This window comes from Silene latifolia, chromosome 4 (assembly GCF_048544455.1).
Source record: "Silene latifolia isolate original U9 population chromosome 4, ASM4854445v1, whole genome shotgun sequence".
Taxonomy (NCBI): domain Eukaryota; kingdom Viridiplantae; phylum Streptophyta; class Magnoliopsida; order Caryophyllales; family Caryophyllaceae; genus Silene; species Silene latifolia.
Window position 1 is genome coordinate 1,865,433 of NC_133529.1, and position 13,743 is coordinate 1,879,175.

General features: G+C 38.0%; 2 protein-coding genes across 2 annotated transcripts; one reads left to right on the forward strand and one right to left on the reverse strand.

Moving 5' to 3' along the window:
- Positions 1–1,560, reverse strand: LOC141653887 (cytochrome P450 94A2-like). Its single transcript, XM_074461754.1, has one exon. The coding sequence runs from the start codon at positions 1,558–1,560 to the stop codon at positions 1–3; it is 1,560 nt and encodes a 519-aa protein (XP_074317855.1).
- Positions 1,561–12,951: 11,391 nt separating this feature from the next.
- Positions 12,952–13,743, forward strand: LOC141653888 (cytochrome P450 94A1-like). The gene has a single exon (XM_074461755.1). It carries the CDS (start codon positions 12,952–12,954, stop codon positions 13,741–13,743), a length of 792 nt encoding a protein of 263 aa, XP_074317856.1.

Genomic DNA, 13,743 nt, shown 5'->3' on the forward strand with positions numbered 1-13,743 from the left:
TTATTCGACTTGAACCCGTTCTTCAAATCTAACCGGAAACCCACCACGCATCTTCGCGATGGTTTCAGGGACGTAAACTGGATCGAACCCATCGTCTGTGGCGGGAACCACCTTAAACCTGCCCAAAATAGCAGAAACAACACTCTTCATTTGCAAGTAAGCCATGTCCTTGCCTAAACAAATCCGAGGCCCTGCAAGAAACACGGGATACGCACTCGAATCCCGAGCAACGAAGCTTCTTTTCGTTTCCCCGGTCGTGTTGTCCTTCTCTTCCCTTAACCATCGCTCTGGCTTAAACTCGGCCCAATCTTTACCCCATATCTTCTCTGACCGGCCCATCGCTTGGGCGAAACATCCAACCAACATACCCTTTTTCACCTTTGTTCCGTCAGGTAAAACGTCGTCGGTTGCCGCTAGTTTCGTGTGGACTGGCACCGGTGGGTACAGTCTCATCGACTCGCTAAGCGCAGCGTGAGTATACGTCATTCCCTTTAATTCCTCGACAATATTTTTTTTTATTATTTTCTTGTTGTTATTAATCTCCTTAACGATTTCTTGTTCGACGTGTTTGTTTTTATGTAGGAGCCAAAAAAACCATGTTAATGCTGACGACGTCGTATCTTGTCCACCGAGGATGAACGTAATACACACGTCGATGGTCAACTTCTCATCAAATCGATACTCGTAAATAATTTTTGATAATAAATTCATCTTCTCCTGATTTACTATTTCCGGATTTTCTTTCATCGATTTTATCATGGTTTTGACGTATTCCCGGAGCGTTTGAATTGATTTTTTAAGCTTTTTCTCCGAACCAATGTTAAGAAATCTACAAACTTTCCATATGATTGGGAAAACCGCGTAAAACCTCTCGTGGGAAAGAATCATCGACTCATCCAAAGCCTTTATAAGTTTAGCATCGGGCAAAGAGGGTGACACGTAACCCGGATTATACCCCAATGTTATGGTGGAAACATTGTCGTATCCGAATCTCTTAAGCAAGTCTTGAAGATCAATGACTTTGTTTTCCTTGGCAGCATCTGAGAGAAACGGAATTAATCTCTCTGAAATCTCGGGATTAACGACATTTTCAACGAAATTTTGTAACGATTTGTGGGTGAACTCCAAGCCAGCAAGGTGTCTTTGAGTCTTCCAAACGTCTCCGTCTTGGGTGAACAAGCTATCTCCGAACAGGTCTCCAAAGACGGTTTTGTAATGAGCACCCTTTTCGTATTTGAGAAATTGAGTCTTAAAAAAGTGTTCGGATGAAGCAGGATCACCAAAGTAGACGCTAGGCGTTCCAAACGGAGGATGCACGACAATAGTCGAGGTTGGACCGGTGGATATAATTTTTGAAAGCCAGTCGAAGATTTCCTGTTGCGTTAACCCAACGAAGGCTAACGAATGACCAATTATCGGGTATGGTTTAGGCAACTTATTAAGATTAGTAATCTTCGACTTGGTCGTTGTTGGTTTCGAGATCTTGACGACGAAAATTATAAGAGATGTAAGAAAAATTAGAAACAATGAAATTAGCAACATGTTGCTTAGCTCAAACATTGCTTCTTGCTAATCTCTAATTAGGAATTTATTAGTATTGTTTTTGCTAATAATTGTTAGCAATACCATATGAATATATATACTAATATGTTAATTATATGTACAATGGAACATACATTTATTAAGGTGGAAACATTAATTGACTACTATAACACAAAGTGATTAAGTATAAGCTTAATTCTTAACCATTAAAAAGGTTCATTAAAGTGATTAAGAATTTATACACTGTAAAAACTCCAAAAAATGCTATAATTTCAGACATGTATCGTCAACTGATTAACAGTAGTAGGTCTCATGAGAGACCGTCTCCCACTAATTTAGTGGGAGACATAATAAGGAAAAAATGAAATTCAATAGGTCTCCCACCCCATCATGTGAGAGGTATCTCAATAACAATATTGAGAGACCGTCTCTGTGAAGTTTTTGTGATTAACAAATTTACATATGCGAAGATGACTTAGCCTAATGGTTAAGACATAGGTATTGTGGACAATAGATCCCAGATTCGAATCCTCCCTCACCTCTATTGTAGTGCGACTAAATTAGGACCTATTGAATTTCTTTTTTTCTCTATTATGTATCCCACTAAATTAGGCTGGTTTGGCCTCGGAATTAAATTGGAATTTTATTCCTCTTGAATGTTTAATGGCTTCGCAAATAGTCAAATAGTGTTTGGTCCTGTATTTTCGGGCTAAATGAAGCAGAACAGAATTGAAGATAGTTAAACTAAACTGAAGTGGGCTGAAATGAGCTGAATGAAGTTGAACTAAGGAATTGAAGTTAAATGAGATAAATATAGCTGAAATAAGACGAGTTGAACTAAATTGAACCGTTAATAAGCCGAAAAGAACAAAGCTTTACTTTCCACCAAAATTAATGTATAACTAGTTTAGATCCCGCGCAATGAATGCGCGGTATTTATAGACTTTTTATTTTTGTATTACTTAATCATGCAAAACTAACCGTTCATTAATTTTTCATATTTCACGTTATTATATATTGAGGAAAAAATTGAACTTTAAAATTATTCAAGAAAACTAAGTAAAATTGAACTATAAAATAATAGTGGTATCTCATTAATTGTTTATTTTTCTCGTTATATATTTTGTTTCGAGCAAAAAATAAATTAAAACTGAAAATTATTAATCCAAGAGAATTGAGTAATGTCTTTGAAATACATTTTTTTAAATTATTTTTTATACCACAACGCTAATGATTCCAATTTATAAATTCTCTCAACTTTTTTTTTGTTATGAAAGTAATCAAAACCAGTTATAGTTTTATTTATACATAGTATGAATAGTATGAGTCAAGTAATTATCAAATAATAATATCAATAAAAAATTTAATAGTTTATAGTCTTATATTATTTATACTTTAATTAAAATATAATAGTTTTGTGTTTAGTGAAAATTATATAATTTGATGAAAATATTAATTTTTATGAAAAGAATTATATAATGAAATACATTATTATTATTATTATTAATTTTCTTATTTAGTGAATACAATTAAATTATCAATAGTTTCCTTATTTAAAAAGATGGTTTTTGGAGGGAAAATTTGTGAATTCACCTATTCATTTAGTAAATTGGGGATATGTTGTCGTAGACAAGTATTTGTGATATATTAATGTGAAATCTAGTTTTATGTCCTGTGGATTTACGGGACTATTTTATAGTGGTTTTTAAAGACCATTATCGCTAATATATTAATGATTGATTAAAACGGAGTAAAATATGAGTACTCAGTAAAATATTATCACCTAAGGTATTATTAAGTTCAGCTCAATTCAGTTCAATTTGGCTTTATTTAGCTCAGCTCAAAACAACATAGCCTTATTAGTTGAGATTATATTGGAGTGATGTAATTAATTCTTTTAAAGCTCTAAGTCTCTAACCACAATATCACGCATACAATTATTACCATAATTTTATTTCTGTAGAATCTATGACAATTTAGTATGTGTGTATTTATGGACTGATGATACGTCTGAAATTTTCGAATTACATTGTAATTTTCAAGGTGTATATTCTTTGTCACTTTAATAAACCTATTTTAGGGTTAAGAAAAGTCAAAAAAAAGTTTCCACATAAAGAAATTTAGGTTCCATGGGACGAGTTCGCGATCGATCTATTTATTCATGTCGTAAGGCGAACAATTAGTACGACACCCTACTACGTGATTTGCAATAAACGATGTTTGAGCTAAGCAGCATGTTGTTAATTCCATTGTTGATTATTTTTCTTACATCTCTTTTATTATTTTTAGTCACCAAGAACTCGAAACCAATAACCAAGTCGAAGATTACTAAACTTAATAAGTTGCCTAAGCCGTACCCTATAATCGGTCATTTGTTAGCCTTTTCCGGGTTAACCCAAGAGGAAATCTTCGAATGGCTTTCGAAGATTATATCCACGTGTCCAACCTCGACTGTTGTCGTGCATCCACCCTTTGGAACACCTAGTGTCTACACCGGTGATCCTGTCACGGTGGAGCACATTTTTAAGACTCACTTTCTCAAATACGAGAAGGGTCCTCATCACAAAGCCGTATTTCGAGACCTCTTTGGAGATAGCCTCTTCACTGAAAATGGAGACGTTTGGAAGATCCAAAGACAAACACTACTACAAAAAACGTTATAGACATCACTCAATAGACATCGGATTTTTAAAAAAAACTGATGTCCATTTATAGACATCAGAGTTTTGAAAAAAAACGATGCATATAAAATTCAATATGCATCGATGTTTTTAAAAGACTGATGCTTATTAACCTCAACTTTAATAGACATGGGACGTTTCAACATCCGATGCCTGTGATTTTCGGAGATAAGTTTAAAATCCCCTTTTCTCTCCTCAAGTCCGTATTACTCATACTCTAACCATCTCTCTTTCTGATTTTCTCCCACCTACATCATTTTCATTCTCTCAAACATAACACTAGAGACTACATAGCACGGCCGACTACCACCGCTTTCGCCTGGGTCAAACCTTTGCCGCCATTGGCTGAAGACCATCGTTCTCCATAGCTAACAATCCAACACCTTCCTTCGCCATTGGCCGCCCACTTTAGCTTTCACCTTTAGACCACCGCGATTTTCTCGCCGCCAGCCTCTCTACCAGAATCAACCACGGTATTTTCGAATCTAATTAATTTAATCTTCTATATTTTTTCTTGGTTCGATTTAGGGTTGCGTTTATTTGAAATTTAAGGTTTATGTTCTCTAATTTGATAATTGGGATCGTTTATTGACTCTTTTGTGTATTCAAAGGAGTAGTTTATGTATAACAAATATTGGGTTGTGTTGATACTGAAGTAGTAGTTGAAGCTAATAAACATAACAAATCCCCAATTCTACTAGTTAATCAAATGTTAGTGATGATAATTGTAGTTGGAGCTTCATTTTCGTCTTACGTATGCTATTTTCCTTTTAATTCCTTGCTTCATAAGCTGCGATTTATTTTTTGCAAGTTGGTTGAATTAGGTTGTGTACCATTATTGTTTATTGCTGATGTACTGTTAATGTAATTGAACTTAGCTTTCATATATTGATTTAAGCTGAAACTCTTGCAAGATCTACCCAAAAGTAGTTAAGCATCTGTTATCGTTTGGCGTCGTTTTGTACTCCTCTCTCCCCCAACCAAAGGATTTATACTAAATTGACCAAACAGTGTTGCAAAGTTCACCCGGATACCCAGGAGTTCTCTGCTCAATACATCTATCTATCTATATTAATAAAGGAAGCTTTTTTCAAGCGATTACATAGACTCCAACTTTCGCAAAACACTAATATTCTTGAAATTTTTTATCATTATCCGTAGCATATCCCTTAACTCAATACAATTTGATCTGGGATTGACGTTTGTATAATATGAAATTGTTTTAAATTCTACTCCGTAACAAATCCTAGAACTACCCTACTACTCCTGCATATGTATATATAGTGTTTTTTAACCCCAAACTAAACAAACAATCGCAGCTCACGTCTTCATGCACGTCTCTTTACCGTACGTCATAACCAATTTGTTGTTCAATTGGTAATTTGTTTTTGTGTGATATGATTACAAACTGTTTGTGTCGGGGAGATATGATGGCTCATCAACCAAAGCTAAAATGTATGAAATACTAAAACGGTTTATACCATTCTGCACCATGTACGTAATTAAGATCGCTTCATTCTCCCGTATGTAAATTTTGTTTTGTCAGATTTGCCCCCTCGGAAACAAAATTAAGGCACTTTCCATATCATCATGGATGTTCTGTATATTTTGTTAGTTCTACATTTTCTATTATTCGTATCTCTTTTAAATTTGATTATATGCATAATAATGCATATGATACTCAACTACTTGCCATGGTATTTCACATACGACCATATATATGCAAAGAGGTAGTACTTCTTTCTACTTTTAAGTATATAAATTTCTTTTAATTTCATTTTTGTTTAGTTTGATAGTCGTATTGCACATCGTTTTAGTCAATTCCTATGCTTTCGTAAGTTCTACTGATCTTGTTTATTTAATCAAGAGTATTGACGTCCTATGCTTATTTCGTAGGTTGTACTGACCGTGTTTATTTCTAATCAAGAGTATTGACGTGGTTAAATACGAAGTACGGAGTATATGACAGACCGACATATACAATGTTAAAAGTATAATGAGTCGATAATGGATTATTTAAAATTTAGTAAGTGGAGAATTAAAATATGATGGATTAATATAACTGTTTAAGGCAAGATTATAGATTTTATTGGAGTGTATGCATGGAGAGGTCTTTTTATTAGGTTTAGTGTTCACATGGTGGAGTTCGCTACTTAAGTAATTGAGAGGGAGAATCGAGCACAATTCAGAAGCTTACATATATTAAAAGCCGATTTATTAGAATTTGAACTTTGGATTCATGAAGCAAATATATCTTTGTTAATGACGAGCCTATGGAAAAAAATTTAAAGATGATAACGGTTAATATATGAGTCTGTGATTCAGATTTGATAAAAATAATTGAATAGATCCGGGCCCCCCTATGTTCCCATTAGTAGGGATGTCACCGGGGCGGGTATAAGCGGGTACCGGCCCGCACCCGCCCCAATTGGGGCGGGTATGGGTACAACTTTCGCGGGTGGTGGGGCGGGTACGGGTGTAAAAATTCCACCCGCCACGGGTGATGGGGCGGGGATGGGTTTTACTCCATACCCACCAAATACCCGCCTACCCACCAATTATTAAAAAAAAATATTATTATGACTTTCGATAGTGTTTTTTACTAATTTTATTGAAAATCTTAAACTAGGATTATAAATATGAAAATTTACGGAAATTCATAGTGATTAAACTACATTTTATTTAAAAACTTATCGTCAAAAATTATAACATAGAGGGTTGATGGGTAAACGGGGCGGGTACGGGTCTAGATTTTCATTTGGTGGGGCGGGTACGGGTATGGAAACTTGTACCCGCCACGGGTGGTGGGGCGGGGACGGGTATATGAATTGCTTGGTGGGTACGGGTACGGGGGAGCCTATATCCACCACCTCCCCGCCCCAATGACATCCCTACCCATTAGGGCATATAAGCAAGTAATCGCCGAGAAATTAAAGTCTAATGTATAAAGGCGACTTTTATCCTTACCGGCTCTATGCTAACGCAAACTCTAGAATTTTAGTTGTCTACTCATTCATTATTGCCAACACAACCAGAAGTATTTAATCTATACAATAAAAAAATTAGTCAGTGAGAGTAAACCAAAATTTACCACAAAAAATTACTCTATATTTAATAAGTTTTTTTTAAAAACAAAATTATAATATAATATCGCTAAGAGTTTAGTTATGTAAAACGAAATTACATTATAATATTTAAATAATGTGAAAACTCACGACCGCTACGGCGATACATACATAATACGTTTGACGAGTATTACTGGTTATTTGACTAAATTTCATGATAGCTGGCAAACAAAGCATGTCAGATTAACTATCATTTGCCAAGAAAATGATTAAAATTGACTATAGCAAAATCACGAAATTGAGTTTTGAAGAGAGTACGAACATCACGTTATTTTTTACTTACTCCGAATATTTTAGTTATTTAAGTCCAAATGATGAGAATTTAGTGCGTAATTTCATTGTTCTTATTTATTTCTTTTCAGTTTTAATTTTTTTTTTAAAGATTTTTAGAAAAAAACTAACTGAAAAGTTTTACAAATACTTGAAGTAAGAGATGATATTACTTTAGGCCCGTGCATCGCACGGGCATTAAATCTAGTTTAAGTATATTGTGAGGATTTTCTGAAATCATGAATTTTTTTGCAGGTTGTGTGAAGGCGGTGAATTATTGGATAGGATATTGTCAAGGTAAAGCTTATACATTATTATTTGCTCAAAACCATAGATCTTTTTTGCTTCTGTTAGTGGATCGAAATGAAGACTACCATTGCGGCATTGCAAACCAACTTATTAATGACTTTGAGTCAAATTCCTACCCATCCATCATTAGAATCACCTCGGAAGTGATTTACTGATTAAATAAGCTGAGCTGAGCTTGTAATCACTAGGCAGTAGGCCCTCCAATGTTAACTAGTGTTATTAATAGGCATGTCGAAATGGTTTATTGTAGGAACGCAAATTAGTCTGTTTTATGCTCACGTTCGTGAGGGAGAACAGGAGAAGTAATTAGGCTGTTTGATGGTTTAAACTGAAGAAAACCTTTTTATGAATAACCTGACAATAAAATTTTAGAAAGGTGGTTTGGAATGAGTTGGATGGTCACTAGCTGTAATTTCTCGATTTTTTATTACACTTTTTAGTTCCAAATTGCAAAGATTTCAGTTTAGCTTGTTCTCCATATAATTTTTTGGATGTCTTCTCCCTATGCAAATGCTAGATAAAACGTCATTCAGTTTACTTTTTCATTTGGTTCAGAGGTGGAAGATATGATGAGCACGATGCTAAAGGAATCATAGTGCAGATTTTATCTGCGGTGGCATTTTGCCATCTTCAAGGTGTTGTGCACCGGGATTTAAAACCAGAGGTATGCCATCGTTGAGTATTTAGTTATTGCATAGTTCACTATTCTTAGTTAATACAGTGGCTGTAAACTTTATAAAGTTTTAACCATCGGTGTCTTATCTATTGGCGGAATTTTTTGTTCCGCAAAGGACGACGATTCTCTCTTGAAGATGATGATTTTGGTCTTTCTGATTTTGTCAGGCCAGGTAATAGCCGTTGTTCTTGTATCATCCATCCTCGTCTATTGCTAGAAGCAAGTCTTTTTAAATTAACATGAATGTTCTCTCTGGGTTACCTGATAACATGCTTTCATTCCAAGCTTTTCAATGGTTGACGACAATGGTGACAACCAAGAGCACAATTCTATCGATGTAACTAAAAAAAACCTATCTTGACCTAGCTGGAGATAGCTCTATCACACAATTATGCTTTTGCCTGTGCTACTTGGACTCGGAAATGACACTTATGACGTTTGAGTAACATAGAGGTCATTAATGTGATGGTTCATATCAGAAGGTTACAAATATATTCTGATAAGTATTGAAACTGACTTCTTACACACATCTCTTATTGTAAATTTCAAATACTTCTTTCACTCCCATTCTTATATTCCACTACGCACATGACAAATCTCCTTTTTTTTTGTTGTAAATACTCCTTATTTGATTGACTCTGTTTTTTTTTTTTTGGAATAAAAGGTGCATGATATAAATAAACAAAACAAGTACAAATTACGGGTACATCACGGGGGGGGGCAAAACAGCCCAATAAGATGCTAGAGTCTCTAATGGAATGATGGGCAATGACGTCTGCAACACGGTTGGCCGATCTCTTCTCAAACACAAGCTTCAAATGAGGGAAGTCCTGCAAAAGGGCCCTACACTCAAGAATGATATTAGTAAACGGACCAAAGGGGGCAGTGGGACATAAAATAGTGGTAACCGCATCAAGACAATCGGAGGCAATCAAGACATTGTTCGCGAGGATTCTCGAACGCAAAAGCCCATCTCGAATGGCAAGGATCTCACAAAGGTAAGGGTTATGACCAAGGAAGCGGGTGGACCAACCTAACACCCAGGAACCAAACCCGTCTCTGATGACACACCCCAGGCTAGCAGAAGAAGGAAAGGAAGAGAAAGCCGCATCAACGTTGGTTTTAAACCAACCAAGCGGCGGAGGGGCCCAGCTCAAAGGATAGCTAAAGGCATCATGGTGAGAAGTAATCATAACAGGGGCAGAGTGGGAAAAGTCAGAGGCGCGGGTCCAGGTAAAAGATTGGGAAACAACAGATGCGCAGAACGTGGAGGGGGAGGTGTAGGGGGTACTAGAGGTAAAAAAGGTCAAGTCACAGCGTCTCAGCCAAAGGCGCCAGAGGAAGAAAGTAAAGAGAGTAGTCCAACTAGGGGGGTGAGAAGTGCAGTTATCGTAAATCCATTGATGGAGGTCAGTGTCAAAGAAAGAATTTGAGACATTTAAAGTGGACCAAGAGTGGGAGGCGAAGCTGCAGTCGCGGAGAGCATGAAGGGAAGTCTCAGGTATAGAGGGGTTAGGACACAGCGTACATGACGAACTCGGCAAGATATTCCTGGCGAAAAGGGAAGCTTTGTGGGGTAGTTTGTTCCACCACACAAGCCAGAGGAAAATTTTGATTCGAGGTTGGGTTGGAAGGTCCCAGAGCCAGCAGAGATCAGAAGGGAAAGAGGAAGGGGTAGGAGGGGGGGTGGGTCGGCATAAAGAGAAATAAGTGTCGCTGACAGAGAATTTGGCTTTGGGAGCAAGGGAGGTGGAAAGGATATCAGGTCTTGGGGTAGTCGGGATGAGGATGGTGAGAATGCTACTGATGATGTACTTGGGTAGGACGAAATCAAGGTGACCAAGAGACCAAGTTCCATTGGATATAATGGAACAAAGTTTGGCAGAGGAGGACGAAAGATTGAGAGGGCCAAGAACGAGGGTTATAAGGGGGCCAAGGTCAAGCCAAGGATCATCCCAAAGGCTGATAGTGGAGCCGTCTCCAATGGACCAGAGGAGATGGTTTTTCAGGATGTTCCACCCTCGTCCAAGATTCTTCCAAATATGAGAGCCCCGGGAGAACGAGCGGCGGGAGGGTGTGCAATATTTGCTGTGGATGGCCATAGCGGCAGTGGAGGAGTTATTAAGAAAAATTTTTGAACTAAGTTTAGTAGAGAGAGCATCATTTAGAGGCTCGGCGGCCCTAATCCCAAGACCGCCAAGGGAGAGGGGAAGAGTGACAAGATCCCAGTTGGCAAGATGGAATTTGTGAGCAGACTGACTAGACCAAAGAAAATTCCGAGTGGTTTTGTCAATGTCGCGGAGGATGGATGAGGGGAGACGGATGCATTGCATCGCATGATTTGGGATGACGTTGATCGTAGACTTGATAAGGCAGATCCTACCAGCTCTAGAGAGGAAACGGGATTTCCACGAGGCAAGCTTCGATTTAATGTTGTCCAGAATGAAATGAAGGTTAGATCGCTTAGGTTTCCTACTGAGGATGGGAAAACCAAGATAGGTGCCGAGGTTATTAGTTTTCTTGATGCCAAGGGCGTCTTCGAAAAGGGTGGCCTCAGTAGGGGGGTGTGTTTGGAGAAGGTAATTTTGCTTTTAGAGCTGTTTATTTTTTTACCAGAGCTGGAACAGAAAGAGAGGATAGTGTCTTGGAGGGCACACAAGTTTCTCTCGGAAGTTCTGCCAAAGACCAGTATGTCGTCGGCAAAGAGGAGGTGGGAGAAGGAGACACCACCTTTTCCAAGGGGAAAGGGTGTCCACTCACTGTTATTGCAGGCTTGGTGAATGAGGCGAGGGAGGGCTTCCATACAAATGATAAAGAGGTAGGGGGAGTGAGGGTCACCTTGTCTAATTCCACGAGAGGGAGAGAAGGTATCGAGGGGGGTGCCATTGAAAGTCACAAAGGCAGAGGCCGTAGAGATGCAGCTCATAATAAGAGAGATAGTTTCCGGGTCAATGCTAATCGAGATAAGGCAAGCTCTGACAAAGTCCCACTCAAGTCTGTCGAAAGCCTTCTCAAGATCAAGTTTAAGGGCAAACCAGCCAAGTTTACTCTTGGAAGTATGCATGGTGTGGAGGATCTCAGAAGCAACGATGTAGTTATTATCAGTTCCTCTTCCAGGAATGGAGCTCCCTTGGTTAGGGGAAATCAGGGACGGCAGAAGGGGCTTGAGCCGGTTGACAATAATCTTTGTGACGGTCTTGTAGGTAGTGTTGCAAAGACTAATGGGTCTGAAATTAATGATGGACTGAGGGGAGGGGATTTTGGGGATGAGAGAGATGGAAGTCTGGTTAATGGCATCAGGGATGATTTTTGAATGGAAAATATTTTGGATGAAAGGGATAAAATCAGTCTTGATGATGGGCCAACATTTCTTGAAGAATCCGGCATGGAATCCATCTGGCCCGGGGGCCTTACTGGAACCGAGAGAGAAGAGGGCTTCGCGAATGTCATCGGCAGAAGGGATCTGGAAGGTGGTGATGTAGGGGAGGCCAGGAAGAGAAGGGTTACCCGGGGGAACAAGGTAGGCAAACACTTTGTCTGAAGTGAAGAGTTTAGTAAAATAACTGGTGATGTGTTTATTCAAAGCCTCATGACCATATTGCCATGTATTGTTAAAGGATAAAGCTGTGTATGCTGGATTAGTGGATAAATCGGGTAAACTCTAAATTTTGCAAATATTTCACTTCTTATCAGGCATGTAGGAGAGATAAGATGATCACCCGGCCGTGCCTAGCCCCGCATTAATCCAAATGGTTTGGAACGGTATCCCGAGATTGAGTGACAGGGTTATCCTAGGATCTTTTGAATTTTATTCCTAGCATGTTCCATCTTCAAAAAGGAAGAGGAGTTGGAGTTGGAGTTGTAACAGCCTACTGCTAAGTATGAGTTTGAGAGTGGCATATGGATACTCTTACGGCTAAAGTATGAATTTGAAAATGAGTTGTTGATGAAGCATTATTTTTGTTGATAGGTTAGTTGGTTAAAGATCTTTTGGTAATTGACTTGGAATAATCGGTTAATTGTATAAAGATATTTGTTATTGATTATCGAATTATCTTGCATTTGTGATCATGTGTAGAATTAATGTATAACAATAGCGTAATTTATTTTTTTTATGAAAAAAAAAAGTATAGACATCGGTTTTTTTAGATATATGATGTTTATGGTCTCAAATAGACATCGGATTTTTATAAACATCTGATGTCTATAAAACTTATAGACATCGGATTTCATGAAAGTCTGATGCCTATTTTCGAATAGACATCAGATTTAAGACTGATGTATAAGCATATAGAATATACATGTGTCAACTGTGCATCAGTAGAAAATCCGATGCCTATTGATGAAAATGTCTGATGTCTATGATAATTTTTGTAGTAGTGAAACTGCTAGCTTAGAATTCACCCACAAAGCGGTGCAAAAATTCGTTGAAAATGTCGTTGATTCCGAGATTTCAAAGAGGTTGATTCCATTTCTATCGTATGCCGCCAAGGAGAACAAAGTCATTGATCTTCAAGACTTATTTAAGAGATTCACATTCGACACGATTTGCGAAGTCTCATTTGGGTATAACCCGGGATACGTGTCACCCGCTTTACCGGATGCTAAATTTATGACGGTTTTTGGTGAGTCGATACTTCTATCCTATTCGAGGTTTCATGCGATTTTCCCAATCGTATGGAAAGCATGTAGATTTTTCAACATTGGTTCCGAGAAGAGGCTAAAAGATTCGATTCAGATTCTACACGAGTTCGCCAAAGACAAGATTAAATCGATCAAACAAAACTCGAAAACAGAAATCGAGGAGAATAGTACCATGTCGAGACTTATCAAAAATGGTCGATATGACGAGAAATTGGGCATCGACATGTTAATTTCATTCGTTCTCGCTGGCCAAGATACGTCATCGTCAGCATTAACATGGTTCTTTTGGCTCGTCCGTCGCAACAATCAAGTCGAACAAGAAATCTTAAAGGAGATTAACAACAAGAAAATAAAAAAACAATGTGTCGTAGACGAATTGAAGGGAATGACGTACACGCACGCTGCGCTTAGCGAGACGATGAGACTGTACCCACCGGTGGCAGTCGACCTTAAACAAGCGCAACCAACGACGTTTTACCTGATGGGACCAAGGTAA